This window comes from Aspergillus sclerotioniger, assembly GCF_003184525.1.
Source record: "Aspergillus sclerotioniger CBS 115572 chromosome Unknown BO94scaffold_22, whole genome shotgun sequence".
NCBI lineage: Eukaryota > Fungi > Ascomycota > Eurotiomycetes > Eurotiales > Aspergillaceae > Aspergillus > Aspergillus sclerotioniger.
In genome coordinates, this window is record NW_020291012.1 from 156,844 (window position 1) to 174,852 (window position 18,009).

Genomic DNA, 18,009 nt, shown 5'->3' on the forward strand with positions numbered 1-18,009 from the left:
TACGATCATGGTGATGATAGGCGGTCCTGCGCGCAGCAGATGACGACATCGGGCGTTCTGTCTACGGGTAGAAACCATGGGTACGGAGCCTGACTAGGTACCATTTCACATTAGCTCTGCAATCCTGTACCCCATACATATTCCGGGTGGATAATTGACAGTGATTGGAGCGAGAACATTCATGTCCATCCATACTGTTATTTGATTCGGGAGAAGTCACTTGGTCTTTAAATACCCCTTCTCATCACTACTACTCCGTACCCATTAATGAATTTGTTGGCTTCTGTACTGTGGCAACTGGTAAGACACGCCGCCTGACATGCCACCACAGAACCAGCCTGCAAAGTACTTACAAAGTACTACCTCCCTATAAGTTTCAGGTGACAAAAGGTGATAAAACAATAGAGTGCTCCTTTAAAACAGATATATTGTTATTTACGAGTTCTAGCCGGCTTGAGACGCACCCTGTATGTATATTTCCAAGAGTCTATTCTCTCCGCCGGGCACTTTACAATTTACATTCGGCCGTAGCGGCTCCCGCACCTTGCGCCATAATATAGGCTCATAATATATTATTCTTTTCTTTCTTAAATGCAGTCTACCCCTCTTCTATCAGTCTGTTATATTTCAATTTCCAATTTCATGGTTTATCATAGATGCTCAGTTAGGGTAGTGATCTGATTCTCGTTGAAAGGGCTTCATGGTGCCCTTCCTTGCATTACGCTGTCTAGCATAAAAGATAGATAGGTCACAAGATACGGAAGGTCGCGCATCCATGGTACCTAGTTGATTAGAAATATGTAAATTAGTCATGCTGTGGAGACATATCTATCCTGTTTCAGATCATCACTGTCAAGCACTATCAGTACTGTTAACTAGTGGAGAGCGACCAGCATATCAGTAAAATTGTTTAGGAATGGTCCATCTCCTAGACCAGACTACCTCTATGTGAGAACATCTGAGTCCATGGAGTTGAAATGTGCTATCTAAATCCCAATTTATAATTTCTTGACTATAAAACATTCCTTGGGCAGTCTTGAATCGTAGGGCTCGTGGAAGTTTTCGAGCGAGATCGTTACATGGGCTTAGGCTAGCATGGGTGAAAATCTTGATCTTCCGTATCTACAGGTAAGAGGAAGTCATTGACCATAGCCTCGGGGACTAAGGTGATATAATGAGGAGGGAAGCCCTTGATACCTGTGGCCTGGCCTCTGCAGCATTACCTACTAGTAGGTACTATTGTCACCCTCATTATTGCTGCTCGCTGTCAATGTCAGTCACGGTGTCACCAGCAGGACCCGCAATATTTGGGCTAGCCCGAACGCGTAATAGCCTCAGGTACTGTCATTCTTATGTGAATCTGGAGAGACAGACATGCTCCTACTTACATCCATAATGGCGTCTATTTGTCCCAAGTTTTTTCAGGATTCCATTTTCTCAGACCAGCTGACAAGAGACCCAATGATCAGACCAGCATGTTTCTCTATTTGACTGGTGAGCTTTCCATCAGCATCATACAGCCTATAATGTCCACATTCCGGCAGTCTCTCTTGGTCGATACTTTGTATATCTATCTTCTGCTTGCCTCTTACCATGACCATTTACCGAGTGTCATACTCGGACCTTGATATTATATTTGTGCAAATCTTTTAGCTTTATCCTCTAAGGTGACCTCCCTAGTTAAGATAACATGAAGTCATCCATAAATCTTATGAGCTCAGGGGATATCAGGACGTCCTATTTGGTCTTGCAGGAGACCGGGATCTATTCTACAGAGGTAAAATGTGATAAGTTAGAAGTCAGTCTAAGGAGCGCGTGTGTAGTATCACTGTCATGACGCGTGATCCACATGTGCCCAATTTGCTATGTCCGGAGATTTGGGATACTCAATCCACGCAATGTAGAGGACCAACCAAAATGACAAAAACGATGGATATGTAACATGCTCGAGGCACTTGTTCCAGGTAGATAGGTGATCAGCTGCCGTATTTCCTTACTGTCGAGCTAAAGAAAGGGCCTCAGTGGATAGCGCACACCGCATCTTGGGATAAGCGGATACCATGCAACCCCTTCCGATATTTTGACACCACGGTATTTATTCGCTTAGTATCCAAACAGGGGGCATTACCCTGGATAAATACGATGGATTGTTTTTGTGTGGATAGAAAGAGTTGCGCGTTTCATGAGACAAGTCGAGGAACTAGGAGTGATTAAGGATGCTAGAGGGATGTATATATCTTTTTAAGGGGTCAAGAGGACAAAGTTATCCTTGTCCCGCACTGATTTTTCTAGAATATTTCTAAACGAACCTAAGACACTTTAGTTTCGCCAACTTCATGGCCACCAATTTAGGGCCTTCTTGCCATTGAGAAGGGAAAAAAACATTCCCATCAAATCAACCATATTCATGGCATGGGCTGGTTGAAGCCAGCACTTCCGACTAGCTTTCCCGGCTCAGCTGTCAGCCCTTTTTCTACCAGTGGTCATGCCCAAGCTTGGATGAAAAGTGTACCCATTTCTCGGACTATTTAGATACTGACCCTTGGATTTGACTAGTCGCTCATTCGCCCGGTCGAATACGGCATTTAGGTTGTCAAGTAAGGGGAGGTGGCGATGCAATCAATTTTCCCCTGAGTTATTATGGCAATGATGGCATTGTCACACCCCCACCCCCACCTCCAGATAATAGATAGTTGTTGATACACGAGGGAGGTTACCTTAATGTTTCGGCGTACAGGCGTTTCCTCGGTTGATGCTGTTAAGTCAGTGCTTGGCAAGCCCCCCCGAGACTACTAATTCAGGAACAGGATGCAGCCTAGGCCGGAGCAATTTGGATTTTGACTCCGGATATTTCGCCCATGATTTAAAAATATCAACGCCATGTAATCTGTTGCTTGGTTCACTTGCTGGGGCATATCCCCCTACATACCGTTAGGATTTTCTGCTCCAGGTCTCGGAACCAGCCCGGTGCGGTAGACTTTTCCCCTCTCTCCGTACTCCGTAGAGAGCAACCTATCACGTGTACTTGTATACCGAGCGGTCAAACAAAATCTGCGAACCTACCCCAGCACGCTGGATTTCTGAGCAGACGAGGGCGATACCGGATAGAGTTCAGGTGGCAGATTCACCTCACGGGCGCGCTCGTGCAGGCCAGCCTCACAGTTTGCAGTTTGCACCAAAGCACGACGGCTGATCTCCCGCTTCCTCCCTCGTGATGCCCAATGGCAGCTGACTAAGGCGCGGCTTATTCAGGAAATCTACAGCCTCAGGCCTCCAGACCCCAACCCAACCAGAGTTCTTGCCTGGATCAAGCAGATCAGTTGCTCGCTTGCGATCGCGTTCACCTTGACTGGTGGGGATGCTGGCAGCTGTGTCCTGACACGCTGAACTCGCAGAAAAGCATCTGATCCTCTCCCCCCATCCCCGACCGTGCCACCCGTCGCATCCTCGACCCTCGACGAATTCCCTGAATCTTTCGAGTTTCGAGAGGGGGCAGCGCCTCGCCCTCTCCACCCTGCTTGGCGATTGAACCGTTTTCGTCTTTATGACCCCCCCCCCCCCCTCCCCTGTTCAAACAGCTTATCCGACTAAGATTGCGACTACCCACTACGGACGAAATATCTATGGCCGTCAACTGAGGGGCCGACTATTCAGGATATCGCGATAGTTGGTGGAGATGGAGGACAGCCATATCCTGGGGGACGACCTGCCACTCCCGCCGGCACGCCTTTTCGAGCGGTTGGCACATTTGCCCGGATACACATGGGACCAGTCTGTCGAACCGTTTCATTCCACATATAATCACTGGCATGTTTTTGGTCTCCGACATGCCGCCGAGTCTGACGTTTCGACACCGGCCGCGACCTCATCGGGTCCATCTAGCCTGGCTCGCAATTCCCCGCGAACCGAGTCCCGCCCCCCATTTCGACATCACTGGAGGAGTAGCCTGAGCGAATCCAGTAGCGAGCTGTCTCTTTCCCGCATCGATCACGAGTCAATATGGATCCCAGTGGTGGCCCGAGTCTCGTCTCACGTTGTGAGACTTGAGCGCGAGTTTCATATGCTAAGGTCTATTGTGCAGACCTCGGACCCAGACTGCAACCATACAATACGCCCTATAGACCTTATCCGCCTGTCGTCGGACCCAGGTGACGCCGGACCTCTTCTCGTGGCTATCTTCGAATCACCGGGCCCGAACATGCTGCGAGAAATGGTTGCCTTTGGACCTGCCTGGTTTGCAGTGGGTGGCAGGAATGATAGCAACGAGCCGACTCCTGGCGAACAAGTGTCTTTGTCAGTGTTTATGGATTTCGCAATCGGCGCATGTGATTGCTTGGAACTCTTGCACTACGGTCTCAAGACAGTCCATGGCGAAATTCGCGGAGATGCCTTTCATTTCAATCGAGAGGCAGGGGCCGTGAAACTTACCAACACGGGAAATGGCGCTAGGTCTTTTGACAACATACTGAGCGAGGGCTGGTCATCCCTTTCAAGAGAGCTTGGTGTCAAAAACAAGCTGCAATTCATTGCTCCGGAACAGACGGGGAGAATGCCCACAGAACCGGATAGTCGAACTGACATTTATGCACTGGGTGTGCTTTTCTGGACGATGTTGGTGGGAAAACCAGCGTTTACAGGAAGTGACCCGGTTGAAGTCGTTCAGAATGTCCTAGGAAAGAAACTACCACCAATTTCAGCAAAGAGAATGGACGTCCCCGACGCAGTGTCGGCTGTAATCCAGAAGATGACACAAAAGGCAGTCAGTGAACGCTACCATACCATATCTTCTGTCAAGCGCGATCTGGCACAAATTTCCCAGTTACTTGGAGATGGCGATAGCGAGGCATTGAAGGACTTTCAGATTGCTCAGCGTGACGTATCGTCCTTTTTTACGCTCCCATCTCGAATGTTTGGGCGGCGAGAGGAATATGACAGGATTACCAGTGTGGTTGAGAAGGTCCATAGGCGCCAGCAAGCTGCGTATGCGAGGGCAGCTGCGCAAACTTCCAGCGGGATTGGTTCCAACTCTTCTGTGTCTGACGGTCGTGTCGATAGCTTTGAGATTGCATCCGGCTCGAGTGAGTCAGGCTCCTTCAATCTTGCCTCTAGGGCAGCCTCCAACGGCGGCCCCTATAATTTGGGACGTGTATCGACGCACGAATCTCTGCACAGCACGGACTCCTCTCCTTCTACCCCCAAACCGGGAGACTCGTCGGGAAAGCCCAAGAGCCCTGTGGAGTCACGCGCATCCTGGGAGGCTACAGACCGAGATGGGCACCCTTCAACGGGCACAAGCACACAGAGTCATGGGGAGTCTATTGCATCGGTAAACAGACCCAAGGCTGCACACAAGCTTCGCCGTATCGGAAAATGCGAAGTAATTACCATAAGCGGTTCAGCTGGCATTGGAAAGACAGACCTCCTGAACCGTGTTCAGCCTGCGATCCGTAAACTAGGATATATTGGTATAGCGCGTCTGGACCGCGCCAGGCGGATTCCCTTTGAACCCTTTGCAAAGATCCTGGCCAGCCTTCTCCGCCAGATCTTTTCGGAACGTGATGTGACGACTGAATACCACAATAACATTCGCATCGCATTGAGACCAATGTGGCCGACATTACACCGTGTTCTGGAACTCCCCGAGCAGCTCATGTCCTCCGGAGGAAATGACAGACAAATTTCGCCCAGACTCTCGGCAGCCCAACATATTTTTAAGGAAGTTTCTACGAAAGGTGAACCATCCAAGCGCGTTGCCCTCCCTCGCCTCGACCAAGGCCAAAGTTCCGTGGACTTCTTTCTGTCCAATGCAGCGTTGAAGAACATGCGGTTGATGGAGACGTTCTTGGAGATACTGCGGACTCTTTCCCAGTATAGGTTGATATGCGCATGTGTGGACGACTTGCACTATGCTGATGATGAGACCCTTGAATTGATCATGAATATCGTCAAAGCAAAACTGCCCTGTGTGTTGATACTCACAAGCCGGAAATCAGAGCTCGAGTCGAACACTATCAAGTCGCTTTTCGAATCCGAGAATCCCAGTGTGACCCGAGTCGTACTCAAGCCTCTTGGCGAGGAGGAGATCATGCAAGTTGTGGCAGCTACGATGCACCAGGAACCCAATCCGATGTTAACACCGCTTGCAGCTGTTATACAGGAGAAAAGCATGGGCAACCCGTTCTTCGTGCGGATGATGCTCGAGACGTGCTACAGCAAGAATTGTATCTGGTATTCATGGAAGAATTCCGTGTGGGAGTTTGACCTTGATCGGATCTTCACCGAATTTGTGGCTCCCAGGTACGGTGAGGGGCTTGGGCTGGGGTTCATTGCGAGACGTCTTCAAGAGATCCCGGCAGCAGCCAGGTCCATCATGGTCTGGGGCGCGTTGTTGGGAAGTCCATTTGCGTTCTCTTTGGTACAAAAGCTCCTCACCAGCGAGTTTTTATATTCTAGCGAGGACGACGAGGCTGTAGACCTCACCTGCCCACAAAATGCCAATCTAATCCGGCAGACTGAAGCCGATATGGTTGTTGGTCTTCAATATCTCGTGCAAGCAAATCTAATTATTCCCGGGAAGACCGATGATGAGTTCAGGTATGTGCTCCTTGTCCCTGCCCAGCTTGCATGCGATTAACCAAAGTACTACTTGTAGGTTTGCCAATGATCGGTTTTCGCAAGCAGCCCTCTCGTTAACCGAGGGGCGAAATGTGGAGAAGATGCATTTTATCATATCTCAAGCGATGATGAAGTACTATCACGATGGGCGTAGTCGCTACGCGATGGCACGTCACGTGGCTTTGGCGTCCCGAATCATCAAGTCTCGCGTTGTAGAACGACTTGAATACAGAAAGATTCTATGGGACGCGGCCCAAACTGCTGCGCAATCGGGTGCGCGACCTACGGCGCTCTGGTATTTCCGCCATTGCATCACGTTCCTTCAAGATGACCCTTGGGATGACAACAATACCGATGTCTATTACCGCGAGACTTTGCGCTTGCACATTGCCACCGCTGAAATGTCATGGTCTCAAGGTCATAATACCGAAGCCTTGGATCTCCTGGACAAGGTTTTTGAACAAGGCAAGAGCGCCGTATGCAAATCAAGAGCCTGGATCGTCAAGGCTAAGATTTATGCCCAGATGGGTAACCATCTCCGTTCGATGGACTCACTTCTGACGTGCCTGGAAGAGCTTGGTGTACATCTTCGAGAGCCGACGACTTATGATGAATGCGATGCTGCCTACCGGAATCTTCGCGCGTATCTTGAACAAGCGGACTTGGAGGCAATTGTCCGTAAGCCGGTCAGCAAGGATGTCGACATGATAACTATCGGAGAAGTCATGGCCGAGGCAATGGCTGTTACGTACTGGGACGATGCTCTAACGTTCTACCGGATGGCTATCGAGATGATGAATCTTCATCTTTTCAGAGGCGGCTTTGTACAGATTTCCATAGGATTTTCGCACCTGGCGATGATTTCCTTTAGCCGCTTCCGGGATCTGGAGCTTGCCGTGAAGTTGAGTGATTATGCACTTACTCTACTTGAGCGGTGTCCCGAGCAGTGGACTCAAAGTCGGGGCTCGATTGTCCATAATCTTTATGTGGGCCATTTGCGGGTTTCGCTGTCATCCACGCTTCCTGCTCTTGAGACTTCCGTGGAAACATCATTTTCGATGGGCGATCCGTATATTACCTTAATCAGTCTCTCCTCAATGGCGATGACCAGACTCTATCTGGGCCATGATATGGCTCAGGTAGAGGCGTTTTGCAACGAAAGCCCGGAAGATATCCCCGACTGGGTAAATGATACTCGAGGAGGAGCCAGCCTTCTTGCAGTCAGGTAAGACTCCATTTTTAGAAGGGAAAGTAGTAATTCGTTGCTAACCAGAATCGCTCACAGACAAGTTGCGCGTGCTCTGCAAGGAAAAACTGCTTGTCGCTCTGCTGACACTATCATGTCCGACGAGCATCATCATACGAATGAGTACATTGCTTTCCTTGACAACAATGCTAGTAATGCCGACCGCCCGCGAGACATTTACTGGGGCCTTGCCATGATCCCGCTGTTTGCTTATGGACACCATTCCAGAGCTATCGAGTTGGGCATGCAGATGATGGAGACTATGCCTAGGCTGTGGTCTGCTCGCGTTTCATACGTAGTCTATTTCTATCTTGCCCTTTCACTTCTAACTCTCCACAATGAATATCCTGCTCGCGGGTATCTCGATGGAAGCTTGCAGACGGTTTTGAAGTATAAAGCAGAGGTGGATTTCGCGCGAAGTGCTTGCGATGCCAATTACGGAATGTGGTCGTTGATCTTGGAGGCGTTAATCTGCGAGGTCCGGAATGACCATACCTCGGCCATTCAAGCGTTCGAAGTAAGTTGTGTTGATGGCCCTTGATGTACTGGGGATGAAGCTAAACCGACCAGGCTGCAATCGATCACTGCCAGATTCATGGGTGGCCCTTGGAGGAAGCGCTTGCTCTTGAACTGCATGGTATGCACACCGCTCCCCCATCTTTGCTTTTCCTATCCCGCACTTTCTTTGTGATTGCCCCCCCCACACCCTGCTCTATTTTAACTTTCAAATAGGAGAGTTTTTGATCCGGCGTGGTGCGAAAAGGGCGGCGCGTTCTGTCATGCAAGACGCAATTGCCGCATGGGCCGCGATAAGCGCCGTGGGCAAGGCAGCGCAGCTGACTGAGAAACACGAGTGGCTCTTGAAAACCGCGACATCCTCGAGAAATGTGGACGCCGGCTGTCAAACCGTGGACTCACTTCTCGGAATTAATCGCAATACCGGGCAAGAGCACATGGACATGGGTGTGGCTCAAAACATGGATGAAGACGATAGAAAACAGCGTTGGATAGAGCAGAATGGTGTCACCACCGGCGAACGGTCGTTGGACATCTCTGGCGTTGGCCTCGGTAAGCTACAGTGTCCCATTTACCTTTCCTCCCTCTCAATGGTCTGTCTAATGCGAAGCAGACATCATCGATTTGTCAAGCATACTTGAGTCTAGCCAAGTGATGTCATCTGAGCTTCAGATAGACAAACTTCTGACCAAAATGATCGAAATTGTCTTGGAATCCTGCAATGGGTCGGACTCAGCGGTGATAGCAACCAACTTCGACAACCACTTTACAGTTGCTGCGGCCGGGGATTTGGAGAAAGGACAGAAATCCTTTGTTGATGGTCTCCCCTTCTCCGAGATTGAGGATAAGATGGCGCATCAGATTTCTCACTACGTCATGCGCACCAGAGAAGAAGTCCTGGTTCACAACGTGCTCGAGGACGAGCGCTTTTCGAACGTCAACGAAGGATACCAAGCCAGATATCCCCTTGGGCGGTCAGTGATCGCATTGCCAATCATGCAGGCAGAGCATCTCCTGGGAGTCATCCACATTGAAGGCAAGCCGAATTCTTTCACCCAACGGAATGTTGTGGTCCTTCACTTGTTGTGCAACCAGATTGGTATCTCGCTTTCCAATGCGTTGCTTTTCCGGGAAGTTCGCAAAGTCAGCGCTACCAATGCCTCCATGGTTGAGGCTCAGAAGCGCGCACTCGCCCAGGCTCGCGACGCGGAGCAGAAGGCTAAAGTGGCTGAGGCGGAAGCGAAGCACAATGTGAAGCTGAAAGAAGATGCGGCCAAGGCCAAATCCATCTTCCTGGCTAATATATCTCACGATCTACGCACACCGATGAACGGTGTCATTGGCCTGTCCGAACTCCTCAAGGGCACGAAGTTGGACCGAGAGCAGGACGAATACGTGGAATCAATTCGTGTTTGTGCGGACACGTTGCTCACTCTGATCAACGACATTTTAGACTTCTCCAAGCTGGAGGCAGGCAAGATGAAGATTTCGACTGTCCCTCTCAACATTCGGGAGACCATTTCGGAGGTCGTTCGTGCGCTGCGGTACACACATCGGGATCGTGGGTTGGAGACAATTGAAGACCTGGATAAAGTCCCACCCGATCTGGTAGTCCTCGGAGATCCTGTTCGCCTGCATCAGATCTTCATGAACCTTCTCAGCAACAGTTATAAGTTCACCCCCAAGGGATCGGTGACCGTGACAGCGAAGGTTTCCCGGGAAGGCAAGGGCCGTGTCCGTCTGGAATGCTCGGTAACTGACACGGGCATCGGAATCTCGGAGGAACAAAAGTCACGGCTCTTCCGACCATTCTCACAGGCGGATAACTCGACGGCGCGGTCCTATGGCGGCAGTGGACTTGGGCTGAGCATCTGCAAGGCCATCATCGAAGATGTCCTAGGCGGAGCCATTTGGCTCGATTCCACCTCGGGCGTTGGCACCACGGTGACGTTCCACTTGGCATTCAATAAGGTCAAGGACGCTGCCGCCAAAGCGGCCAAGGCGGCCAAGCTCGCCAGTCGGGCGGAGAACAAGGCCCCAGCCCCTGTCGCTCGAGACCTGACCATGGTTCCTCGAGATCAGATTCGCATCTGTATTGCGGAAGATAACCCAATCAACCAGAAGATCGCCGTCAAGTTTGTAACCGGTCTCAATCTTCACTGCGAAGCGTACAGTGATGGGCAGCAGGCCGTGGAAGCCCTCCGAGCGCGGTCCCGCGAAGGCAACCCGTTCCATGTGGTTTTGATGGATGTGCAAATGCCGACCCTCGACGGCTACAATGCCACTCGCGAAATCCGCAAAGACCCCGATCCCAATGTTAACGAGGTGTTGGTCATCGCCATGACGGCAAGCGCCATCGAGGGGGATCGGGAGAAGTGTCTTGATGCCGGAATGAACAACTACCTGCCCAAACCGGTTCGATCTACGATCCTGAGTGAGATGCTCGACCAATACCTTGCACCGGTGCCAGCGTATACGCGGACGCGGCTGGTGAATCGGGACCGAGGAAGTGTGAGCACCGAGGCTGGGACCCCCAGAAGCCACTCGCTGTCGCCTAATATCGACGGCCAGGTGATCGCGCTGACGCCCGACGAAGAGAAGCAACTGCAACGGCAGCCCATGGAAAACTAGACTTTTTGCCATTCATAGAGTCACCACGAGCACTTCGGCCCTGGCCCGACCGCGATACCCTGCATGTTCTGAGCGATTTCCTACCATCAGTAGCCCCGTTATACCCATGAAAAGCACCCGACGGGATGGACTTGTTCCCGTCCGTATTTGTTCTAAGCGATGATGATGAAGCATATGATTGATGATACCAGCAGTTGAGGCTGCAGTTACCGTCTGCAAGATGGATCCCCCCCGAGATTCTTGTTCTTTGCTGTTCCAATATCCCCTCTTCTCGGGCTCTCCATTTTGGTTACCCCTTCATTGCCCTCTGTACTCCGCTGTGTGCCTGCCTCATCTCTAATTCCCTATTCCACCCCTCACTCCCTCTTGCGTTGCCCCCCTAACGCCGTACAGTGTGTATTTAAGACCATGCGTTTCTTGCTTTGATGATATCTCATCGACATCATCCCTGTCCTGTCCCCTGGTCCGTTTGAACTTGCTGTGTGTTTGGTGTGATACCGTGTTTCCCATCTCCCTTGAGCCTCCAAGGGGATGAATACCCGGCCGGCGTTTGGAGTGTTTTGATGCCTTGTATGTGCCGTGCAAGAATTTCGTTATATAAAGAGTTCAGTCATTGATCCATTTAATCCGTGTACAAACATCACCAGAGCTACATAATAATAACCCACCACCCCTTTACGCAACACTGCGTCTGCCAAAGATCCGGAACCGCTTGACACCTCCATCAGGTACCAGCGTCAACTTGACATGAGTGAACGTCCTGGAGCCAGCCACCACATCTGCCCCCTCAAACACATGCTCCGTATCTGCCTGACACGGCTGATCACCCTTGACCACCTCCACCCACCCCGGATGATCCTGCCCAGGCACCTCTCCCTCCGCAACACTCCCCTTCACCAACCCATGCACCCTCACAGCCCTAGGGAAATTGCCCCTGAAATCCTTCGTATCCACCACCACCCGACTGACCTCTCCCTCCAACCCCAACTTCACAATCGCCCAATCCACATGTCCCTGCACCCTCGACCTGGCCGTCTCCCACCCATCCCCCATATCCTTGCCTCTTCCAGGCAACAACAAATTCGAACACGGCGTATAATGCTGATCCGATGCACCCAGCGCCACCGCACCCACCAGCGCCGAACTTAACTCCTCCTCTCCCACCGATTCCCCCTCTACTCCAACCGCCGGCGGCGGCGGCGGCGGAATCGCAGTCCCATAAACCCTCACTCTCCCAAACCCACCATCCGGAAACATCAACAAGCGCACATGCGTATACGGACCCGCAACCTTCTCCTCCGCTACATTCCACGCGCGCCTCTGCGCCGGCCCACACGCCACGGGGGGAAGAATCGTCTCCCACCCTTCATACCCCTCGTCTGCGACCACCGAGTCCGGGGTTCCCGGCGCAGCGTAGGTAGCCTGCAAAGAAGCCTTTTCGCCGTAGTTGCCGGTGAAGAAACCGGTGTCGATTTCAACGCCCTGGATGGAGGCGCTGCTGACGCCGAGCTTGATCACGACCCAGTCGTAGGGAGCGGGGTTGTGGCGACGGGTTTCCCATCCGTCGTACCAGGCGCCGGTGTGGATGAAGACGCCTGGGCGGTTGATGGGAGGGGTCGGGGTGAGGAGGTTGGAGGCGGCGGCGAAGTATTCGTTGCTGCAGGAGAGGATGGAGCTGTTGAGGGCGTTGGAGGCGAGGTTGGTGGTGTGTGCGAAGGTGGGGTCGATTAGGGAGGCGGGGATGTAGCTTTCTTCTTCGGACATAGTTGCGGTGGTGGAAGGGATGATTTGAATTGAATTGAATTGAATTGATTCAATTGAGATAGGTTATGATAGGGTTTCTTTTTGATTATATTAATGAGTAGGAGGAGGAAGGAGAGAAATTGGGTTGAAGTGAAGAAGAGGACTGACGAGGGTTTAAGTAAGGAAGCAAAGCAGGAAAAACAAGCTGATAAGCACTCGCCCCGCCGATTACTCGATCTTATCGCTTCATCCCGCTGGTTGGCCCCATCCATCCATTCATTCTTCCCTTCCATCTTTCATTCACCCATCCATTCTTCTTCTTGCTTCGCTCTTTGCTCATTCTCCATCTCTCTTTATCTCTTTAGGTATCTGTCATCAACTATTCCTTCTAACGATCACTATCATCTTATACTCTCACCTCATCTCACGATCCTCAACTGCCACCACCCGACCCCTCACCCCTCACCCCTCATCACCCACACACTAACTCACTCATCCCCATACTCCGTTCTCTCCCTTCCCAATCCCGAAACCGCGTCTCCACCCATGAATTTGGGTTGGTTTGGTTCCGGTTCGGAGACCTCCGAACATCATCGCCCTCTTCCGACCCCCCAGATCCCAGGCCCAGAGACACAGACACAAAAGCACACACGACCCCAATCCCAAAAGGTTCACGTTTACCCGACCAGTCTTTGTGTCCCCACCAACCGGCCGGCTGGCTGCAAAACATGACTCACCAACCACGCTGTCGGGAACAACAACAATACCCAATCTGGCATTGTTCGATGCAGAGGTCACCTTTCACAAGCCTTCCTCGGCATGCATGAACGGAGCAACAAGAGGGACAGGCACCAGTGGTTGGTTGGTTGCAGGGTCGGTGTGAGAGAAAAGCGTGTCGCGTGCCCAATGTAGGACATCAGGCGGTTCGAGGGACCGACACCGCCACGGCTATGGCTACGGCTACGGCTACGGCCACGGTTCCGTGGTGATTTGTGCGCAAGTTACCGTTGCAGCGTCTGCTAGACCGGCGAGGTTACATGCCTGACGTCTTGGGGCTTAGGGGATCGTCCCATGTTGACTCGGTGCTACGCCGGCTAGATTGCGGACATGGGTACGTGAGCTTGTTCGATTCGAGGTTCTGGGTACGTACAGGGCTCGACAGGGACGGCAAAGGGTCAATAAACCCGACAAGAGATGAGATGAACAACGGAGATCAAGAGAAAGAAGTATTAAGTCCCACACACCCGGAAGAGCAAGAAGAAAACCACAAAAGACCACTTTTCCGCCGGTCAAGTTCCCCCTGTCCTGGGTGCCTCGAAACGACAATCATGCGCTGCGTGAATCTAGATCTAAATCAAAAAAACGCCAGTGATGCTGTCACCCAATGATTTTCATCTTGGTGATGATGATGATAATGATGATGCCATGAGTCCCCCTCTATCCTAACCCGTGCTCTTGGTGACTAACTCTTCCAATCGCTTGTATCGCCATTCGTACTGCGCCAGCTGATTTCTTTCGGCCGGCGACAGGCTCTTGCCTTTGTCCGCCATCTCTTTTTCCGAGTGTTTCAGCATCTCCCAGCGCCTCAAGATTCGCGCTTGATGCTCTGAGATGGACGCCAGATTGGGGTCTTTCGACGCCATGCGTTCTTCGATCGTGGAATGGTAGGAGAGCTTGGCGTGAAAGAGCGCCATATCGGTTTCGTCATACTTGAGCCCGCGCGCTTCAGGCAGAGCGACTTGGTGACTGAGTTTCGGTGGCATGGTGGCTCAGTGTGCAGCGGGTCCCTCGCAGCAGCTATAGAGTGCGTAGCTTGTGGGTAGGGTTCCAGGTCTGAGTCAGGGAGCGAGTGAGAACTTCGTCAGACGAGATCCCAACGAAGTCCAAAGGGAATTGTAAGAGATCGTGTTCATAAGATTCCTCGAGGAGATAGGAGAAAGACAGCAGAGGAAACAAGAAGTGCAGAGCGATTCTTTGGTGAAGGCTGAGGCGTGCCGGTCTTTATCTTAATTTATCGCCCCCCGTTGCAGCCCTTCCCAGGGGATTCAGTCACAGCCACCAAGGTGATACCGGCGATGCTATCAGATGCACCTGTTGCCAATGACGCCGCGGAACAGAATACAACGGCCGGTGGTCCAATGTTTCTATAAATTTCTCACCGTATGTGTGGTTTTGCCCATCTGTGTCCGGTCCGTTTGTGTCGGCTATCTCGTGATGATGGCTGCAAGCCAATCCCCTGGTGAGCGAGGGCTTCGTTTGTTCTCCTTTGGGACGGATTGTGGAACCCTCTGGATGACACTGGCGCAACCAGAGTCGGTCTAGAGAGTGGGATGCCTAAGCCCTGCAGAACCTTCTTGTTTCTTTTTCCCCCTCTCGTGCTAATTTTACCTGGTCCCTCTGTCGGTCTTCTCAGGTCGGTGAGTATCGCGGTACTGGAGACGGCCCAGGCTCGCACTGGCGACGGAAATTCTCAGACCCTGTTGCTGATGTGGTTCTTGCATATGTAGTGAACTGCAAACACACATGAAGTCTACTGGCAGTTGACCGTGCCGCGACCGTATCCGAGGCCATGCGACTCGTTTGTAACACTCAAGCAAGGACGCCAAAAGGGGCCCCAAGAGGGAGATGATGCTCGCCCCTGAGAGGCAAAGCCCTAACCAACCCGCTCCTTTGCGGATAAGATGATCAGGCCGGGTCGATCCACTTTGGCTCCTTTTGCCCCTTCACCGTGAGAGGTATTTCCAACTCTGTCAAGGGCCTACGGCTGTCACAAACGGGGGCGCAGGGGTTTTCCCTGGGATCTGCGCGTCTTGGAAGGCAACCTCTTTGACGTCTTTAGGGGCTGTCGGATTTCTTGATTTTCCCTAATAATCCCCGATTCGTGGCTCGTTCCGAGAAATATGCATGTAGCCGCTGGATGCGTTGTTGTGCGACGCTCTGTAGGAATGCTAGCCACCAGATCCGGATGGGGAAAAAGAATGAATACATGATCTCTGCAGTGATGTGAAATCTCTAAGTACTCCCCGTTGGAAATTAAGGCGGAAGCATACTTCTTGGGCCCAACAACTGATCGGCCTGTCGAAACGAGGCGGCCAAAACTACTCGAATCGCTAGACGCCGTTGGCCCGGGTGGGCCTAAGAGGCCGGCTTTTCCTTTCCCTGCATTTAGATGCATGGTTCATGCCTCCATCCGTGTCTGTGATCATGCGGACCAGAACAGTCAACGGGCTCCTTTCTGGTGTAGTGCAATTGCTTCTAAAGTATAAGAAATCCAGAATTCAGGGAACCTGCTATTTTTGGCCCAGTTGGTGATCATGAACGTAACTCTTGCTCGTTTCATCATGATGCGCGGTGGCGGATCCTTGACACTTGCCCAAGTCGATTCATGCAGCAATTGAGAAGATGAACGTCACGTCCACACAAGCTTGATCGCGACATGTGACTTCACCATGTAGCTCACCATGTAGCATATGTGATAGTAACCATGGTGGTTAGGTTCAAGATATGGCAGAGGCTCCGAAAGTGCTTGTCGAATACACAAGGTGAGATCAGAGCTGTGGTGTTACTGAAGAAGCTATGCCCAGAGGAGAACTCTAAGTCGAAGCTATCCCGTCAATCGGTGCTGGAATGGTGGACTCGGCTCGTAAGATGCCTGCCCCAGCAATCTGAACAATACTCGCATACTCGAAATCCCCTAGCGGAATCGGACTCTGCAACCTACTTTTTGCTTTCTGGTTGCCTAGACTCATTCCCTGACGCCACTTGGGACCGAGCGCAGCTGTATACGGCCGGACTCTTGAATTCCATCGGAGATTCCACATGCCTGGACGGGCTTTGTGGCATTATGAGGCAGCAGCAGCAGCAACTCAAGTCCATACACAATATGCATAGCGGCGCCCAACACGGCGACAAATGTCGCATCAGTAGACGTAAAGAGAAAATGGCCAGCAACGCTGCTACACTGGTCTGGTCGCCTGCTCAATAAAATGACCGGGATGTGCTTGTAGGAGCACAAGGCAGTAAGTATGCTGGCAAGGCATGAGAGGACTGACTTCTCTCCAGAACCGGTGAATTAAACCACCGGCCATGGATGTAAGGTAGACAGCATGCACTGCTGTCGTGCCGAGACCTGCTCAACTACTTCGTTGCATTGAGCCCTCACGGCCCCAGTATATCCCACGAATTTAACGTCACCCCATTGATCGATGGCCAAGAACCACTCGGTCGAAAGAAGGGTTGCACGCATCAATAGCATTCTTGGCTTGTAGTTCTCATGGAAAGACCGTAACAAAAGGACAGATAAGCTTCGAGGTCAAAGAGAGAAGAACCTTGTTTTCACAATGTGGTAGACTAAAAGGGAGGTTGGCCCTACTTGACGGATATGAGATTTGGGGAATGGAATGCAATTTTCGGTGCTGCCATTCATTGCACAGAGCCCAAGAAACAGGTTCGGCTCTATTTTCCCGCGCCTGGCGTAGTAATGGGGCGACTCGGGCGGTAGAGCATATATTGATTGTGACACAAATGAAAGCCGGAAGCAGGGCTTCCAGAGGAAGAAGTAGAACCAGTTGTAAACTCTAACTGTCATTCATTTCGAATAATGCGGCCATGGCTGCCGTCATACAGACACTGCAGACTCGATAACATGCATCTGATTTTCCAGCTGCCATCGACTCCGGTGCATAGCTGTCTGTCATAGCATCGAGGAAGCGTGGTCACTTTGCCGAATATTCGCCCGTCACTAACCCGAACAGTTCACGTTAGCAAGTTTGAGAATCCGCATCGATGAACATGAGGGCATTGCCATTTTAACTCCCTTATTGCTATTGCATGACACCCGACAGAGCAAGGAATCGTATGGAGCAAAAGTGTTTACAATAGGCTCGTGAAGCTGTGCACTGCTGGTTTCAAGTCCATGCCATGCATCATAAGCATTGCGACTACCGATAACTGTCCGATCGTCACTACAGCTGGTCGCACCCTTGGGCGGCAGGCAATGAAACATGCAAAGGTCAGTCCATGTAGAAGAAATTGGCCCTCTCCAAAACCCAGGCGCTCATTAGCAGCCCTTGTTAAGCCTGAGCCACTCTGGACATAGGATTCTAGTCCAGCCCTCAACTATGTCGAATGCACGACAGCAATGTTCGCCATGGGGGGCAGTTCTTGCCTTTCAGGGATAAGGGGTTTACATCGTGATGATGACAGGGTGTCACAAATTACTGCATTGACTGGATTAGATTATCAACAATGGCTTTGCT

The 18,009-nt window shown here is 51.4% G+C and overlaps 4 protein-coding genes across 4 annotated transcripts; 2 read left to right on the forward strand and 2 right to left on the reverse strand.

Annotated features, from left to right (window-relative positions):
- Positions 1 to 3,676: 3,676 nt before the first annotated feature.
- BO94DRAFT_587759 (putative sensor histidine kinase/response regulator) lies at positions 3,677 to 11,008 on the forward strand (the record flags this gene model as incomplete). Its single annotated transcript, XM_025615851.1, has 6 exons — positions 3,677 to 6,594; positions 6,653 to 7,840; positions 7,901 to 8,378; positions 8,432 to 8,498; positions 8,594 to 8,929; positions 8,991 to 11,008. The coding sequence occupies 6 exons, from the start codon at positions 3,677 to 3,679 to the stop codon at positions 11,006 to 11,008; spliced, it is 7,005 nt and encodes a 2,334-aa protein (XP_025465162.1).
- A 557-nt stretch (positions 11,009 to 11,565) lies between these two features.
- On the reverse strand, positions 11,566 to 12,915 carry BO94DRAFT_537182 (allantoicase). Its single transcript, XM_025612209.1, has one exon. It carries the CDS (start codon positions 12,770 to 12,772, stop codon positions 11,684 to 11,686), a length of 1,089 nt encoding a protein of 362 aa, XP_025465163.1. The 5' UTR covers positions 12,773 to 12,915; the 3' UTR covers positions 11,566 to 11,683.
- A 1,278-nt stretch (positions 12,916 to 14,193) lies between these two features.
- On the reverse strand, positions 14,194 to 14,514 carry BO94DRAFT_548303 (uncharacterized protein; the record flags this gene model as incomplete). Its single annotated transcript, XM_025613390.1, has 1 exon — positions 14,194 to 14,514. The coding sequence occupies one exon, from the start codon at positions 14,512 to 14,514 to the stop codon at positions 14,194 to 14,196; it is 321 nt and encodes a 106-aa protein (XP_025465164.1).
- A 1,566-nt stretch (positions 14,515 to 16,080) lies between these two features.
- BO94DRAFT_155955 (uncharacterized protein) lies at positions 16,081 to 16,899 on the forward strand. The gene has a single exon (XM_025605841.1). The coding sequence runs from the start codon at positions 16,236 to 16,238 to the stop codon at positions 16,734 to 16,736; it is 501 nt and encodes a 166-aa protein (XP_025465165.1). The 5' UTR covers positions 16,081 to 16,235; the 3' UTR covers positions 16,737 to 16,899.
- The last annotated feature ends 1,110 nt before the right edge of the window (positions 16,900 to 18,009 follow it).

Excerpts from the sequence above, each read along its gene's own strand:
- BO94DRAFT_537182 (XM_025612209.1), bottom strand. The coding sequence starts at position 12,772 with ATGTCCGAAGAAGAAAGCTACATCCCCGCCTCCCTAATCGACCCCACC.
- BO94DRAFT_155955 (XM_025605841.1), top strand. The coding sequence starts at position 16,236 with ATGGTGGTTAGGTTCAAGATATGGCAGAGGCTCCGAAAGTGCTTGTCG.